The sequence below is a fragment of the Lipophrys pholis genome (genome assembly GCF_963383615.2).
Source record: "Lipophrys pholis genome assembly, chromosome: 10".
In the NCBI taxonomy this organism is placed as follows: Eukaryota; Metazoa; Chordata; class Actinopteri; order Blenniiformes; family Blenniidae; genus Lipophrys; species Lipophrys pholis.
In genome coordinates this window covers 24,451,205-24,464,837 of record NC_137640.1, presented here as the reverse complement: position 1 = coordinate 24,464,837, position 13,633 = coordinate 24,451,205, and the positions used below count along the sequence as shown (strand labels likewise).

The window sequence follows — 13,633 nt, the reverse complement described above, 5'->3', positions numbered from 1 at the left end:
ATTCCATAGCTGGCGACAGATCAATGTGATGCTATTTCAAGATTCAGGGAGCGTTTAAATATTCATCGACATAATGGAAACTCTTCATTTCCATAACTTGAGAACAGTGTGCATGGTTTCACAGCTGACACACAACAATTCAATTGTCCAAAAAAAAATATAAAGGGAGTTTGACAGTTCATTGTCCAAAGTGCACACAAAGCCAACCAACTAATTTCAACAGAGAGGCATGCCGTCAGTGTTTCCAGCTGAGAAACATTTCAAATAAATAAAAAGGGTGTGGTGATTGTTCACAAGAATCAAATCAGGAATGTCTTAAAGATCATCCTGTAAGAATGGACAACACACCCAGTAATTAAGGTTGTTACGCACACATTTTTCATCAAGTACTTGAACACCTGAACATTATAAAAAGGCAAGTGATGCTCAGCAGAGACAGATCCAGCCTTCAGGAAGACTCCTGAAAACTCCTGATCATCATGATGAAGCTGATCCTCTCTTTCGCTCTCCTGTGGGCATTCTCCACCAAACTTATTTTACAATACAACTTATGCAGGTACAACACAAGTTCATTTATTATTAACACGGAAATACAATTTAGAAATTGTAAAAGAACGTTTAATGATAATAATAATATTATAACATGTATCCATTAGTAAATCTGCTGAAGCTGTTAAGTTTTACTTTGATTTCTGGAATGAATGACGGATCAAAATAATAGATGAAACATAATTAGTTATTAATTCCTCTGAGAGATATTGAAATGTGACAGCACAGGGAAAAACCTCTGGAGATAGGAATTCAAGAACAAAAAACTAAACTAAAACTGTTGAAGTAGTTATGTACATATGTATAAACCAGGATTAAAGCTCAATGTTAAATCTAAATGATATTCTGACAAAGGCTTCAGACATTCAGGATCTTCAGACATTTCACCGTTCACACATTTCTTTTCATAAAATATTATTTTTCTTTGTTTGTTCCCATTACAGATGGAGAAATCCAGTGTCACGTATGCACAGATGTCAATGATCTGAGCTGTGCTTTCGGAGAGACAGTTGAATGTGCGCCTGGAGAAATGTGTTTGAATGCCTTCATCACAGGTATTCTTTTCTTCATATCATCTTTTCCTTTTCACTGAACTATTGAAAAATTCAACATGTGTTCCATGAAATTCACAATGCTCTTTTTTTGACAACAGAAACCGATGGAACAGAGAGAATCTACAGGGACTGTGCAGGTCCCGCTGTTTGTCCAACCACAGGCACACAGACTATTGCAGCCAACCTGGGTGGGATACACACAGTTGCAAATGCTGATTGCTGTGATGATGAGAATGAATGCAACTTGAGGACCCTAAGCTGTAAGTATATTTGGATCAGAAGAATTGTGATGAAAAGAACAAACAACAAATATTTCAAAATACTTTTAAAGTTATAAGGGTTAAATATTCACTCTGTGGTTTCATCTCTTTTGTTTCAGTCCCTGCTATTCCTGAAGTAAATGGAATACAATGCAATGGTTGTGATCCCAGCACTGATCAGTGTGACGCAGTAGTGAGTTGTAGAGGAGAGGAGGACACCTGCTTTCAGTCACAGAGTGAGTATTTTTATTGTACATTTAAAAAAAAATCTCTGAATCATTTTTACTTCTGTTTAAACTTGTTTCATGAGTGTAAGGACTTAAAATCACTGCATGCCTTTGAACAGGAAAAAGATTGATATATATATTTCAAAGTCATCATGAATACACTTTTTCTTTCTCTGTACATACAGAAGACTCTGTATCTGTTTTCTTCGTACTTTAATCATCGACATATATTTGTCTGGCATGACTAATGAAGAAATTGTTTGACTCAAATTCAATCTTTTCATCCACAGTCTTGAAAGATCGCCGACAGATCTCTGTTGCTGGATGTGGAACTTCAAATGTGTGTGACATCGCTAATGACATCAGAAATCTGCCTTTCATGGAAGAAGTGGGAACAGTTATTTTTACACCAACCTGTTGGTTTACCACAACAACTACACCTGCCCCAACCACAACCACAACCACAACTACTCCTGAGCCGACGATTACTGTTACTGAATCAACAACAGTTTACACTCCGTCACCTGAACTGTTAGCACAAATAAAAGCTCTGCTGCAGGAACTACAGCAACTGTCAGCCAAGATAAACTTTGAGCCGCTCCAGCAACATCAACTGGTGCTTTTCAACCTGCATCTACAGCTGCTTGAGTACCACCAACAACTGGTGCTCCAACAGGAAGAACTGCCAATCGACCACCATGACCAACTGTCTATGTTCTACCAGCAATGCATGCTGGTAAACCACCAGCAGCAGCTGCTCCATCAGATCCACCCTTCTCTCTGTGGGCAACAGCACCTCCTGCAGCTCTTCAAACAACAACAACTGATTTTCCACCAACTACAAGGACTGCTGCATGGCCACCACCATCATCTGCTGCCCCACTACTACAGTTACCTGCTGCACCACCCCGCCACATCTGTACAGTAGACATCCTTATGGAGTTTTACAGAAACTTGCCGTGTGTAATTAGTCTCACTTTTCCATTTTAATCAATTTTCTTTTACTGTTCTGTCTTTAATATATGTGCTGTATATATCTTGACAGGCAGCTAAACTCTTTTCTAACTCCAAGACTCTGAAGACGTTGTCCGCTTGTCCACAGGTTTATTGAAGTTGCAGAAAAGTGTGAAACTAAAACACACAAAAAACATAATCAGCCTTGTGCAGTATTTATATGTCCATATACACAATGTAAATATACACATTCACATGAAATAAATCCGTTTTTATCCTTACTGTATTTATTGTATTCTAACCTCAAATTAACAGTTTTTTAACCTTATCAAAGAGCAAAAGTATATATTTGTATTTAAGCCTGTGCACTTCTGAAAGATTGCTACATTACTAGGCTGAACACATTTCCATCAATCACACAATTAAAGCTCACAAAATGAAACATTCATTCTAAAAGAGAATCATCTAAGAATAAACATACGAACTACACAATCAATACATACCCAAGATGCTATCAAAGGCTTGAGACATATTGCAGATGCCACTGATTCGAACCACATTACACTACAAGCCATGCTGCTATTTTCTCTGAATACAAGTCACGTGACACCACTAGGGAACACTCCCTTCCTGTTCTTTCTTAAAGGGACCACAGCACAATAAGAGAATCACTTCCTAATAGACTTATTAACATTAATACACTTTAAACAGATGAACTGTGTAACAGCACATTTACTATCTGAGTTCTCTTCTCCCCCCCAAAAAATCGAATCATTACCAATTACGTCAAATGGGTACAAATCAAGTTCAATCGTCTTTTCTTAATGTTTTGATTTAGTCATCTATATGCTGCTGTCATTTCCTCAATCAATCAATAAAGCTACTTTTGCAATTTCATATGATTTCCCCTTTTTCTGTTTCTCACTTTCAAAAAGGCATGATCAAGGCCTTTTCTCGATAAGGACACAATGGAATATAGGTTGCAACAAATTTTAGACCAAGATCTAATGTCGAATTGAAGCTTCTTGATTTGAATTGTGGTTTGCTACCAGCGAATTTCTAATATAGTGAAAGATTGGAGAGCAGAAAACTATTATAATATTTTCGTGAGCCAACGTTGCTTAGCATATCCCGCCTGTCTTTTTACCTACACCTTCAAGATTAGTTATGTAGTTGTTGATGAAGGGAGTAGGCCAACTCATTCGCTAAGAGCATGTCGCTGTGCATTACTGTTACTGAGGTCACTGCAAGAGTTTTTGAGTTTTCTGAAAGTGCCTTCAAAGGGTTTCTGTGTTATGCTGGTGCTGATAACATTAAGGAACCTAACTAGAATTAATGTGTAATTCGGACTTGTACGTCTCTCTCTCTGCATGACCGTTCCCCTACAGATGATGAGGACTAGATATAATGTGTTTGAAGTCTCGCTGTCTTGCCAGCTTTGAGGATTCTGCATTAGAAAACTGTGGGCCACTGTCACTCACCGTCTTATTCAGTATGAAAAACCTCGCAGATGTCGCATGGTGGAGGGGTGGCTTTGTTGTCTGTGAATGATTTCATGAGCATTTTTATCCACGTCTTATTTCATTATATGTCTTGGTGGTTCTCGTTGGTTTTAACTTGAAATGGTGAGTTTTATTGTTTCACTTCCTGTTGAAGCATCTGTGATTGTGCCAATAACTGGCACCTGTCAAACACTCTCCTGACACACTGACCGATAGTGCTGAAGAACAAGTCATGTTGTGGTTCCCCATGAAGTATTAGGGAGTAAGTTATTCTTTACTTGTGGACCTGGAATAAAGTGGCCAACTGTGAACATGTACTATGGGGTGTTTAACGTGAAATAAGAACACTACGATTGGCGAGGAGGATTCAAAACAGAACGCGCAGTTAAATCTGACGAAAGGGGGAGAACGAAAAGAAGACGATGACTGCCCGGAACATAGAGATGCAGCTTTGGATCTCCTATCTGCTCGCTGCTCACCTCCATCACAAGTGATGCTGGACACCTTGGACCTCTGGAGCCGATATGTACAGAAGTACCTTCACCTTGATCAGCTTCTCGTCTTCTTTTCACCCCGGCTACTACAATAGTTGGGGACTCCATCATTCCTGCAGCCTCCCTGGAGCCACATTCCTAGTAATCTTGGAGAAACTTCTTTCTGAGCTCATTCTCATCCTCTATTAAGAGGCTGATGCTCCATGTGGGTTTGAATTACTCTTCTCCTGGACAGTCTGAGCTGACCAAAAGGGATTTTAACAAGGTTTTTATCCTTTTAAATGACTGCGGATGATTTGTGTTTATCTCTAGACCCTTTCTATCACTGAATGCCATGTCCCCCAGTCTCATCCATACCTCTAGCTCCCCCTACTGTCTACATTATATACTTTGACATGACTACTGTGATCACCAACGGACCTCAGATCAGACAAACTACAAACATGGCTGGGCATGGAGTCCCCACCAAATTTTATCTCCATATTTTCTATTAGGAAGGGTAGGAAAGGTGGTTGTACTGCATCAATTTAGTCTGCTTTATTTTGCAGTTGCTCACTTGTGGAAACACTCCACAGTCATTCCCATACACAGGAAAAGTACAAACAAAGTACTCAGTGACTTTAGACCTGTGGCTCTCACCTCCCTCATAATGAAGGCTTTTGAGACAATTATTAAACAACACATCATCGGAGAAAATAACTCACAGATTGACCGTCTCTAGTTTGTTCAAGCACAGGCGTTGATGATACCAATTCACTCTGGACATTTTACACAATCACCTGGAATGTCCTCACACTTCAGCTTGACTCCTGTTTGCCGTTTTCTCCTTGGCATTCAATGGCCTCCAGCCTCACATCCTGGCTAATAAACGCTCCTTGTACTCCCACCTGGATGATCAACTCATCCTGTGGCGATACTGGACTTATTAACTCACAGATCACAGAGAGTGCGGGTCAACATCACCTTCTCTGATCTACAACACACCTTCACTAACTCCCCAGAGGATAGTGTCCTCTCCCCACTGCTCTTCATTCTCTACACAGATGACTGCAGATCCACACAGCCCAACACAGACCTCATGTATTTACTGCCTTAGCCTTCTCAACCCCATGGCTCAGTTCTCCAGGATTTTGTGGTTTGTAGAGTGGTGTGACAACTGTTGTCTGGAGCAGAATGTAAAAAACAAACAAGGAGATGGTAGCAATCTTTTCTAACCAGCAGATGGCACTGTCTACAGCTGTCCCCACCACAAACCATGGAATGCCTCTTGAGCTTTGAGCTTGTGGAGGAGAAAAATTATCTGGGTACAATCTTTGACAATCGGCTAAAATTTTCTTCTAACACCAGAAAATGTCAAAGGCAGTATCTCCTTAGAAAGCTCAGCTCTATTGAAGGAAGGACATTCTCTCCAAAGCCTGTCTGCAGTATATGGACATTTAACATGTAGGTTGGAAAACTGGATAATCCACAACCCCAAGAAAAGAAGAACATTAGGCAGAATGTAAAAAAGAAACTGTAGGATGGCTCACAAGAACAAAAAAGACCAAGCTGAGCAAGCAAACTCAAAATCAGCGATCACGGACCACTACCATGGATCACCATGTAACGTTTTCTTCCATAGCTTTGTTGGGATTTATGGTTGGTTATTAGCATTAAATTACTGTAAGTAATAGATTATTGAAAGTAATAAATCACTGGAATTAATTTATGAAAAATTGAAATTATTAATGGAAGTAAACGGTCATTTACTCATTAACAACTCCTAAAGTAATTGAGTAATTACTTAAAAAAAAAAGAATAAATTATCAAAAATAATTTATTAATAAACAAATTATTAATTTGCATAAATTTGTTATTTATGTATTAATAATAAATTGGGGCACCACCAGATAAACTGGAAATAGCTAATACCAAAATATCAGTCTTGTTTGTAAAAAGTTTATGTAAGTTAGTTAATATTTCTGCATAAAATATAACAATCTTAAATAAAATGGAAGGTGTGAGATCCGAGCACAGACTGTTACAAACCAGTGAATTGTCAACAATAAATACACAAGAATCACCAAGAAGCGTTCAATTCAGCTAACAGGCGTTTATTATCAAAATGTACTAATTCATAAATAATTCTGAAATCATCTCATAAATCAACACATTCAAGTAGCAAACGACATCTAACACGGAGATCTAATCTATTAAACAGCAAACACTACGTACAAAGAGTGCGTGAGTGTGTGTCTGTGTGTGTGTGTGTGTGTGTGTGTGTGTGTGTGTGTGTGTGTGTGTGTGTGTGTGTGTGTGTGTGTGTGTGTGTGTGTGTGTGTGTGTATTGATGAGTGTGTAATGACCTCGAACGCCCAGGTGGAGGCAAACGTTGGCGGGTCAGTGTGGTGACCGTGACGACCACTAGGGGCGTGCGGCGGATGAAACAGAGGGAGAGCGCAATGGCTTGATGTGTCCACCAGGTTGATGTCAAGAGGGATTGCGATGACTCGCTCTTTCTGGGGACGCGGCGGTTGCTTAGCGGCCAGATAAACATGACGTCCGTCGAGCGCGCATGCGCGAGGCCGGTCTCGGAGCGAGGCAGTCTACTGAGGGCGTAACGAACGGGCGGTTCCGTTGGCCTGGTTCTGTGTGCCTGAGTCCTAAGTGGAGGTCGGGACCTGCAGTTAGAACTCTTGTGATCGAGGCAGATGTGCTCTTGCAGCAGATAACAGTTGGGTTTTACATGCAGTTGTGTGTGTCTGTGTCCTAATCTGATCAGGTAAGGGGGGCTCATGGCTGCGGGGGATCACAGGCAGATCAGGATTAGTAGAAGGAGGAGGGTGAATGAGAGAGAAAGACAGAGAATTCTGGTGACGCTCGGTTCTGAAACCTGGTTCCTCCACCCAGAACTTCCAGTGGACTGGAGCTCACTTGGACCTCTGGTTCTGAGTTGGAAAACCCGATTCCCGGACTTGGTTGGTGCGCGTGAACGCGCGTACACAAACCTATGAGATGCTGCGGCCTTCTGAGCGGCACATTGAAACACACATCATGTTAACAGAACATCATTCTACCAATATATCTGCCCAGACAAAAGCTCTCACCGTCCATGGTGCTGTTGGTTCTGTGAGGCTGTGGTAACTGGTTGTTACCGGGTCTGAATTCAGAGGCCTGGCTTCAGCTGCAGGAGTGGACAGCAAGGCAGATGATTTGGAGAGGAGACGCTGGCTCTGGTCTCCAGAATCCCCCCCTAAAAAAGGAAAACATTGAGGAAACAGAAGACGTAGTCCAAACTGGGTCCTGCTCGTCCAGCGGGCTGCCGTTGGTGTTTCTTTTGTTCCCACTTGATGCTCTCTAATACCATCCTGAGGCAAGCAGAGACTTGTGTCTCCCTTGATGGTCAGATTGAGAAGCAGAGAGAGTTGGTAGGAAAAGTTTCACCAAGCTTGAATTTCGGATCCCTGTGGTGTTTGGGTCAGACTCGACCATCCTCATTGGTTATCAAGCTGGGGGTTCGTAAAACTTCCGGGCTCTCTGGCTCGCTCCCTGCTGTTTTATGGCCTGTTCATTGTTGCTGGTGTTTGTCTTCTGTCACAGAAAATGCTTGGAGGAGTTCAATGGAATCTTCAGCCCAACAGCATGCTTCAAATGAGACATAAAGTTGAAATTTTTCTTTGGCTGTAGATTTGGCACTTGTGAATATGATGGCAAATGTTTAACCCAGTTAACCCCTTTCCTCTGACATTTCAGGAGGTCATACATGATCTATTTCCTGAGCATTTCGCGGGTCCTCTCTACCGTTCCTTGGCTTTGGAGATGGTACAGTGAAGTCTCAAGTATTCTCACTTGCACTGATTCCATCAGCCTTCCCACTGCTCCCCTAAACTCTCCTTGATCGTGCTGAAAAACCTGGAGTGAGCCATGTTCACTGTAGATATGTTACTAAGTTGACTTTACTTTATAATGATTTCAGCCATGTGTATTGACTAAAGATCCATTCCAGTGAGGATATATTGAAATGTGACATGAACGTATTTGATCTTACTCTTTTCCATATCAAGGAGGTCAAACTGATACCGATCCTGTACTTCTTTGGCCCAGATGGGCCTCGGAATAGGCACATTTCCAAATGTGTTCTGGTAGCAGCTGGAGCCCTTCAGGGCTTTTTGAACTTTCCTTTCACTAATTCCAAAGTATTGATCATTTAAGGTCGGCACACAGTACAGGATTCTTCAAACCTTCACAGATTTAGAGACCACACACTTGAGTACTCTTGATGTTTCTCAGTACTCTTAAAGTTTTTCATAGCTGCTCCAGGAAAAATTAATGATAGGACGAAGATATAGCAGTAAGTTAGCGCTGGCAACTTCCTCGTGTGATCCCCTCGTGTCAAAATTAAAGATGGATGAGGCTGTCCGATCATCTCAGCTCAGTTTCCGTGTGTTCCCACTTTAAAATGCAGCATTGTTTGTCATGTTTTACTGTAGTTTTATTGACAAGATAAAAAAGAGCGGTCTGTCGTTCACCAGAAGCTATATTGTCTGTCAGTAGATGTCGAAAAATAAAATACAGAAGTAACAGAAGAATTGAAAGTGAATGGGGTGGAAAAAGATTAATAATGGTGAGTTATCATGGTAAGACGGTGCTACCCCCAGAAACAATAAAAAAAAAACACACACAAAATAAATTAACAAACATAATAATGTAATAATGTCCAATATCTTTATGCCGACAAACTGACATTGAGCCTTGAACTGTATGTGCCTCCTTGGGGCGCTTTTACTGATTAACAATATAAGTGACTGACATAAAATTAAACCAGCATCGTTTGATGTCCGTGGTTTGGGAGGCTTTTTAAATTTAAATTGTCCATTGACAGACTTGCTTGGTCATCGGCTAAAGTCAGTTCAGGTTTATTTTCGTGTTTTCCTACAAGATGTGTAATTGTGTACGTTTCAAAAAGAGAAATTTGGCTGAAAAGTTGCAGGTCAGGTTCAACTTTCTCCATTATAGTTACGGGAGACCGGGGATGGTTGTAACACTATTTGCTTCAGCACTTGTAACTCACTGAATCTTTGAACTAGAGTTCTCAAACCTTCATACAAAGTACCCACAATTGTTTTCTACAAATGGCATCAATTCAAACCTCTGCAAGAATAACACAGACAGCGTGAGTTAATGTCAAATACATGGTGTTCCTTTGTTACACCCTATCCCACCACAGGGGTAGGTTGTAACACATGCTGCGGTAGGTTGTAACAATTAGACAAAAGAAGCAAAAACTGAAGACAGGCCATGTAATATGCTTCAAAAAGAGGTTTTGAAATACAAGAAGAATCTGGAACGTTACTGAACCAGTCAGGCCCTGCCATCTGCTTTTCATCTCATGTTTGTGGGTGTTTATGTTATCTATAACAATACAAACTTTCTGAGCTAAAATAAAGTGGACTAGATAACCTGAGTACAAAGACACAAACAGTTTTTCAATTTATTTTGCACCTACGCTAGTATTCAATTCTTCTCTGGTCTAACCTGTCATATTACTGACTAGCCTGGCATATGCTTTGTCCATAATCCATAAGTCCATAATAAAAGTCTGCTGCCTGAGTCAAATAGTCAGCCATTTCCTCCTGCTCCTCAGAAAACTTTGTTGCTTCTCCAGTAACCTACACTGGGAAGACCACTGGAGCCCTGGTCTCTCAGCTTCTGCAGTGTTTTGCAGTATCTGCTTAGTGTTCCATGGCAGATCCCATGTGCCTTCGCCACTGATCTTCCTGACTTGCCCTTCTTTGTGACCTCATCAGATGCTTTTTTAAAAGCATTTGCAGGCACACCTTGATCAGTCTTTCTTTTCCACTGCCTAGGCATTCTGTAAAAGCATTAAAATCAAGAAAGTGGTATTAATTCTATGTAAGAGGATGGTTGTAACACTTATTAAATATGTGTTACAACCCACCCCACCCGCCTGCCATTGTTTAGCTCGCTGTATTAGCATCGTGGTTTGAAATCTGCAGGGAAAACATGCATCACATTTTGCCTATGAAAACTATGAGCAATAATATAGGTACTAAACAAAATATAGTCTTGGTCAAAGAAATTACTTTCATACCTCAAAATTCCTTTTTTCTCTGTAGAATCTGCATACATCTGTTTTCAGCCTTGATAATCACCATGTGGGATCAGGGAGGAAGTGGGTAAACACTGATATCATCATATGACTTCTATCTTCTCCCTTTTTGGTGGAACTGGTGGTGTTACAACTCTCCCCATGTTAGAACCATCCCCGGTCTCCCCTACTATTAAATGCACACAAACACACATGTAGTCAGAATTTTATAGATGTGTTCTGATTTGTTAATGGTTTATAAATGTTTAGACATGCTCATATTTATTCAGGACTTAAAATCAAAGAGCTCAAAAAAGTTTATCTTTTTTGAGGCACAATCCTAAATGATTTGAAAGATGGACTGATGACATGAATCATGAAAATATACCTGTGTTTGGCTTTTGTTTTCTCTAAACTGTCAGACTTACTTGTCATTTCAAGTAAACCACCCCCAAAATATATTGAATATATCATAGTAATTCAAGAACAATGAAGAGCCCTACAGAACAACTTTTCCACCAGCTGCCACTGGTAAAATCCAACAAAAACGAAATGTAAACTTCACAAAAACATAGCCAAAATAAAGTTAAAAGTGTAAACAATAAGTTAAGTACAATCATCTCAAATATTCTGAGCATTTAACAGTTTCTTACGTGTACATTCTCACAGGCATTTCAGCCATGTTGCCTTTAGTCAGTCTCTCGTAGCTGTGATAGAATTACCCACAATGCCTCGCCATATCTACACCGCGACAGAACTGCAGTTACACTTTTAGGACAGTAGGTGTCAGTGCAGCCCAACTTAAAGCGTTAGTGTGTCTGTGTTCACCAACATACACTTCAGCATGGAAGGATATAGAAGGCACTACGATCAAAGGGATCCCCATAACTCCATTATTGTGTGACACCAGACTACAGGCAGAACAGGAAATCCCACAAGGCTCAATGACAGAGAGTTTTCCGAAGTCCTGGCAGGAAATAGTTCAAATGTTTGGGGTTAAAGAAGCATCCAAAATGATGAGGTGGTGTGCCTATGGCTCAGATTTTATTCCTAATAAAAACAATGGTAGATTTAAGACCTGGATCACTAAAGGTTTAACTACATATTCTTCATAAGTCCAGGAAGGAGCATTCAAGAGCTTTGAAACCCTACAACAGGATCATGGACTGGAAAGACAGGATTTCTTTTTAGATACCTGCAAGTGAGAACCTACTTTGACAAAAACCTCAAGGAAGAATTGGGGAAAAGTGAGAAATGGAAATATTTTTTATCATTAACAAAGCCCAGATTAGGTAACAAGATCATCTCCAAATTATATTAATCCATACAATTATCTAAACCGCAGAAAACAGAATACAATAACAATAAATGGGAAAAGGAAATATGGGTACCAATTCCTCAAGACAGCTGGGAGAAAATATGCCATCTACAATGGGTCACAACTAGGTCACACACGGAGGGAATTCTGCTGGAAAAACATCTCAAGATTTTTCATCACACCCATTCAGAAGAGACATCAAGGCAACGGTGATGCTTGTTGGAGGCTCTGTGGGTCTGACGGGGTCAATCATTGCCATATAATTTGGGGCTGCCAGGTAATAAGACCTTTTTGGACTGAGATCCACCAACATATTACCAATGAGTTTAATGTGAACATTCCATTAGAGTGTGTGAACATATATTTGGGATGTTTGTTTGATACATGGAACACGAGGGATAAAAAGCTGTTGATAGTACTGTTGGCAGCCAGCAAGAAAGCCATCACCAGGAAATGGTTAAAAGCAGATCCTCGCACCATTGAGGAATGGATAGAAATCATCCATGGAATTTATGTGATGGAGAAGATATCCTCTTCCCTCAGAGTTGAAAAAGACAAATTTTACCAGGTCTGAAGTAAATGGACTGAGTACGTGAAACCAATCAGGTCTGATCGAACCCTAACCCCAGTTATTCTCTTTCTTATTGTGTTCACTTGTAATATTGTTTAAAATGTATAAAGAAATATAAAACAAAACACGGAAGGGCAGTATGGACAGAATCTAATTATTACCATTCTCTTCTATGTTTTGGAGTCAATGTTGATGTGAATAATATTTGTGATGGAAATTTGCCTTTCTAAATAAAAAGAGAATCCCCCCCCAAAAAAAGAAAAGAAAAAGAAAGTTTACAAAAACATAGCAAAAATAAAGTTAAAAGTGCAAACAATAAGTTCATCATCTCAAATATTCTGATCATTTAACAGTTTCATACGTGTACATTCTCACAGGCATTTCAGCCACGTTGCCTTTAGTCAGTCTCTCTTAGCTGTGAAAGAAGTATCCACAATGCTTCGCCATATCTACACCAAGACAGAACTGCAGTTACACTTTTAGGACAGTAGGTGTCAGTGTTGCATCATAGAGCTGAATTGAATCCGGCCCTTTTCAACTATGTTACATAGCCTCGCTTCCACTGCACAAAAAGTGCCGGGATGGAAGGGAGCACTACGGAGCAGTACGGCAAAGTGTAACCAAAGCCAAATCTGGTGAGCGTTTACTCTGCAGAAAATAGTTAAAATGTCGGCGGGGTTGAGAGCTCTGCAGATATGTGGCGATGCAACAGTAATCTCAGCTTGGGCGTCAGATCTGGACCTTATCAATCCTCTGTTGTTGTTTACGTACTCCGCTTAGCACTAGTTGTTTTGTTAACTTTTTCTTTTTTTTGAAGCCACAGAGCTGCAGCTGCAACTTTCGTGTAGGTTCCGAGAGAGCTAACGCTGGCCGGTGTAGTTGCCAGATCTGTCCGGTTTACCAGATCTGTCCGGGGCGGGGCTTGCGCATGCGCCTGAGCTACCAGAGCTGTCCAGGGTGGGGCTTGAACCCGCGCACGGTGATGGTATATGTCTATGCCTACAACGGCATTTGGGACTTGAGAGGAAACATATACTCACTATGTGACTAAGGTCGGCATACAGTGGCTATGTAGTAACCTGTTCTACATTCGTACACGTCCATCATATTTAACTT

At 40.5% G+C, this 13,633-nt stretch overlaps 1 protein-coding gene across 1 annotated transcript; it reads left to right on the top strand.

The window, feature by feature from the left end:
* Positions 1 to 437: 437 nt before the first annotated feature.
* On the top strand, positions 438 to 3,440 carry LOC308115220 (uncharacterized protein). Its single transcript, XM_080472631.1, has 5 exons — positions 438 to 556; positions 993 to 1,103; positions 1,202 to 1,363; positions 1,483 to 1,599; positions 1,881 to 3,440. The coding sequence occupies exons 2-5, from the start codon at positions 1,079 to 1,081 to the stop codon at positions 2,516 to 2,518; spliced, it is 942 nt and encodes a 313-aa protein (XP_080328757.1). The 5' UTR covers positions 438 to 556; positions 993 to 1,078; the 3' UTR covers positions 2,519 to 3,440.
* The last annotated feature ends 10,193 nt before the right edge of the window (positions 3,441 to 13,633 follow it).

What these genes read in the sequence shown, in the direction of transcription:
- LOC308115220 (XM_080472631.1), top strand. Translation starts at nt 1,079, where the DNA reads ATGTGTTTGAATGCCTTCATCACAG. An exon ending in TTTGAATGCCTTCATCACAG is followed by an intron (nt 1,104 to 1,201) that starts GTATTCTTTTCT and finishes TTTTGACAACAG; the next exon opens with AAACCGATGGAACAGAGAGA. An exon ending in CAACTTGAGGACCCTAAGCT is followed by an intron (nt 1,364 to 1,482) that starts GTAAGTATATTT and finishes CTTTTGTTTCAG; the next exon opens with TCCCTGCTATTCCTGAAGTA.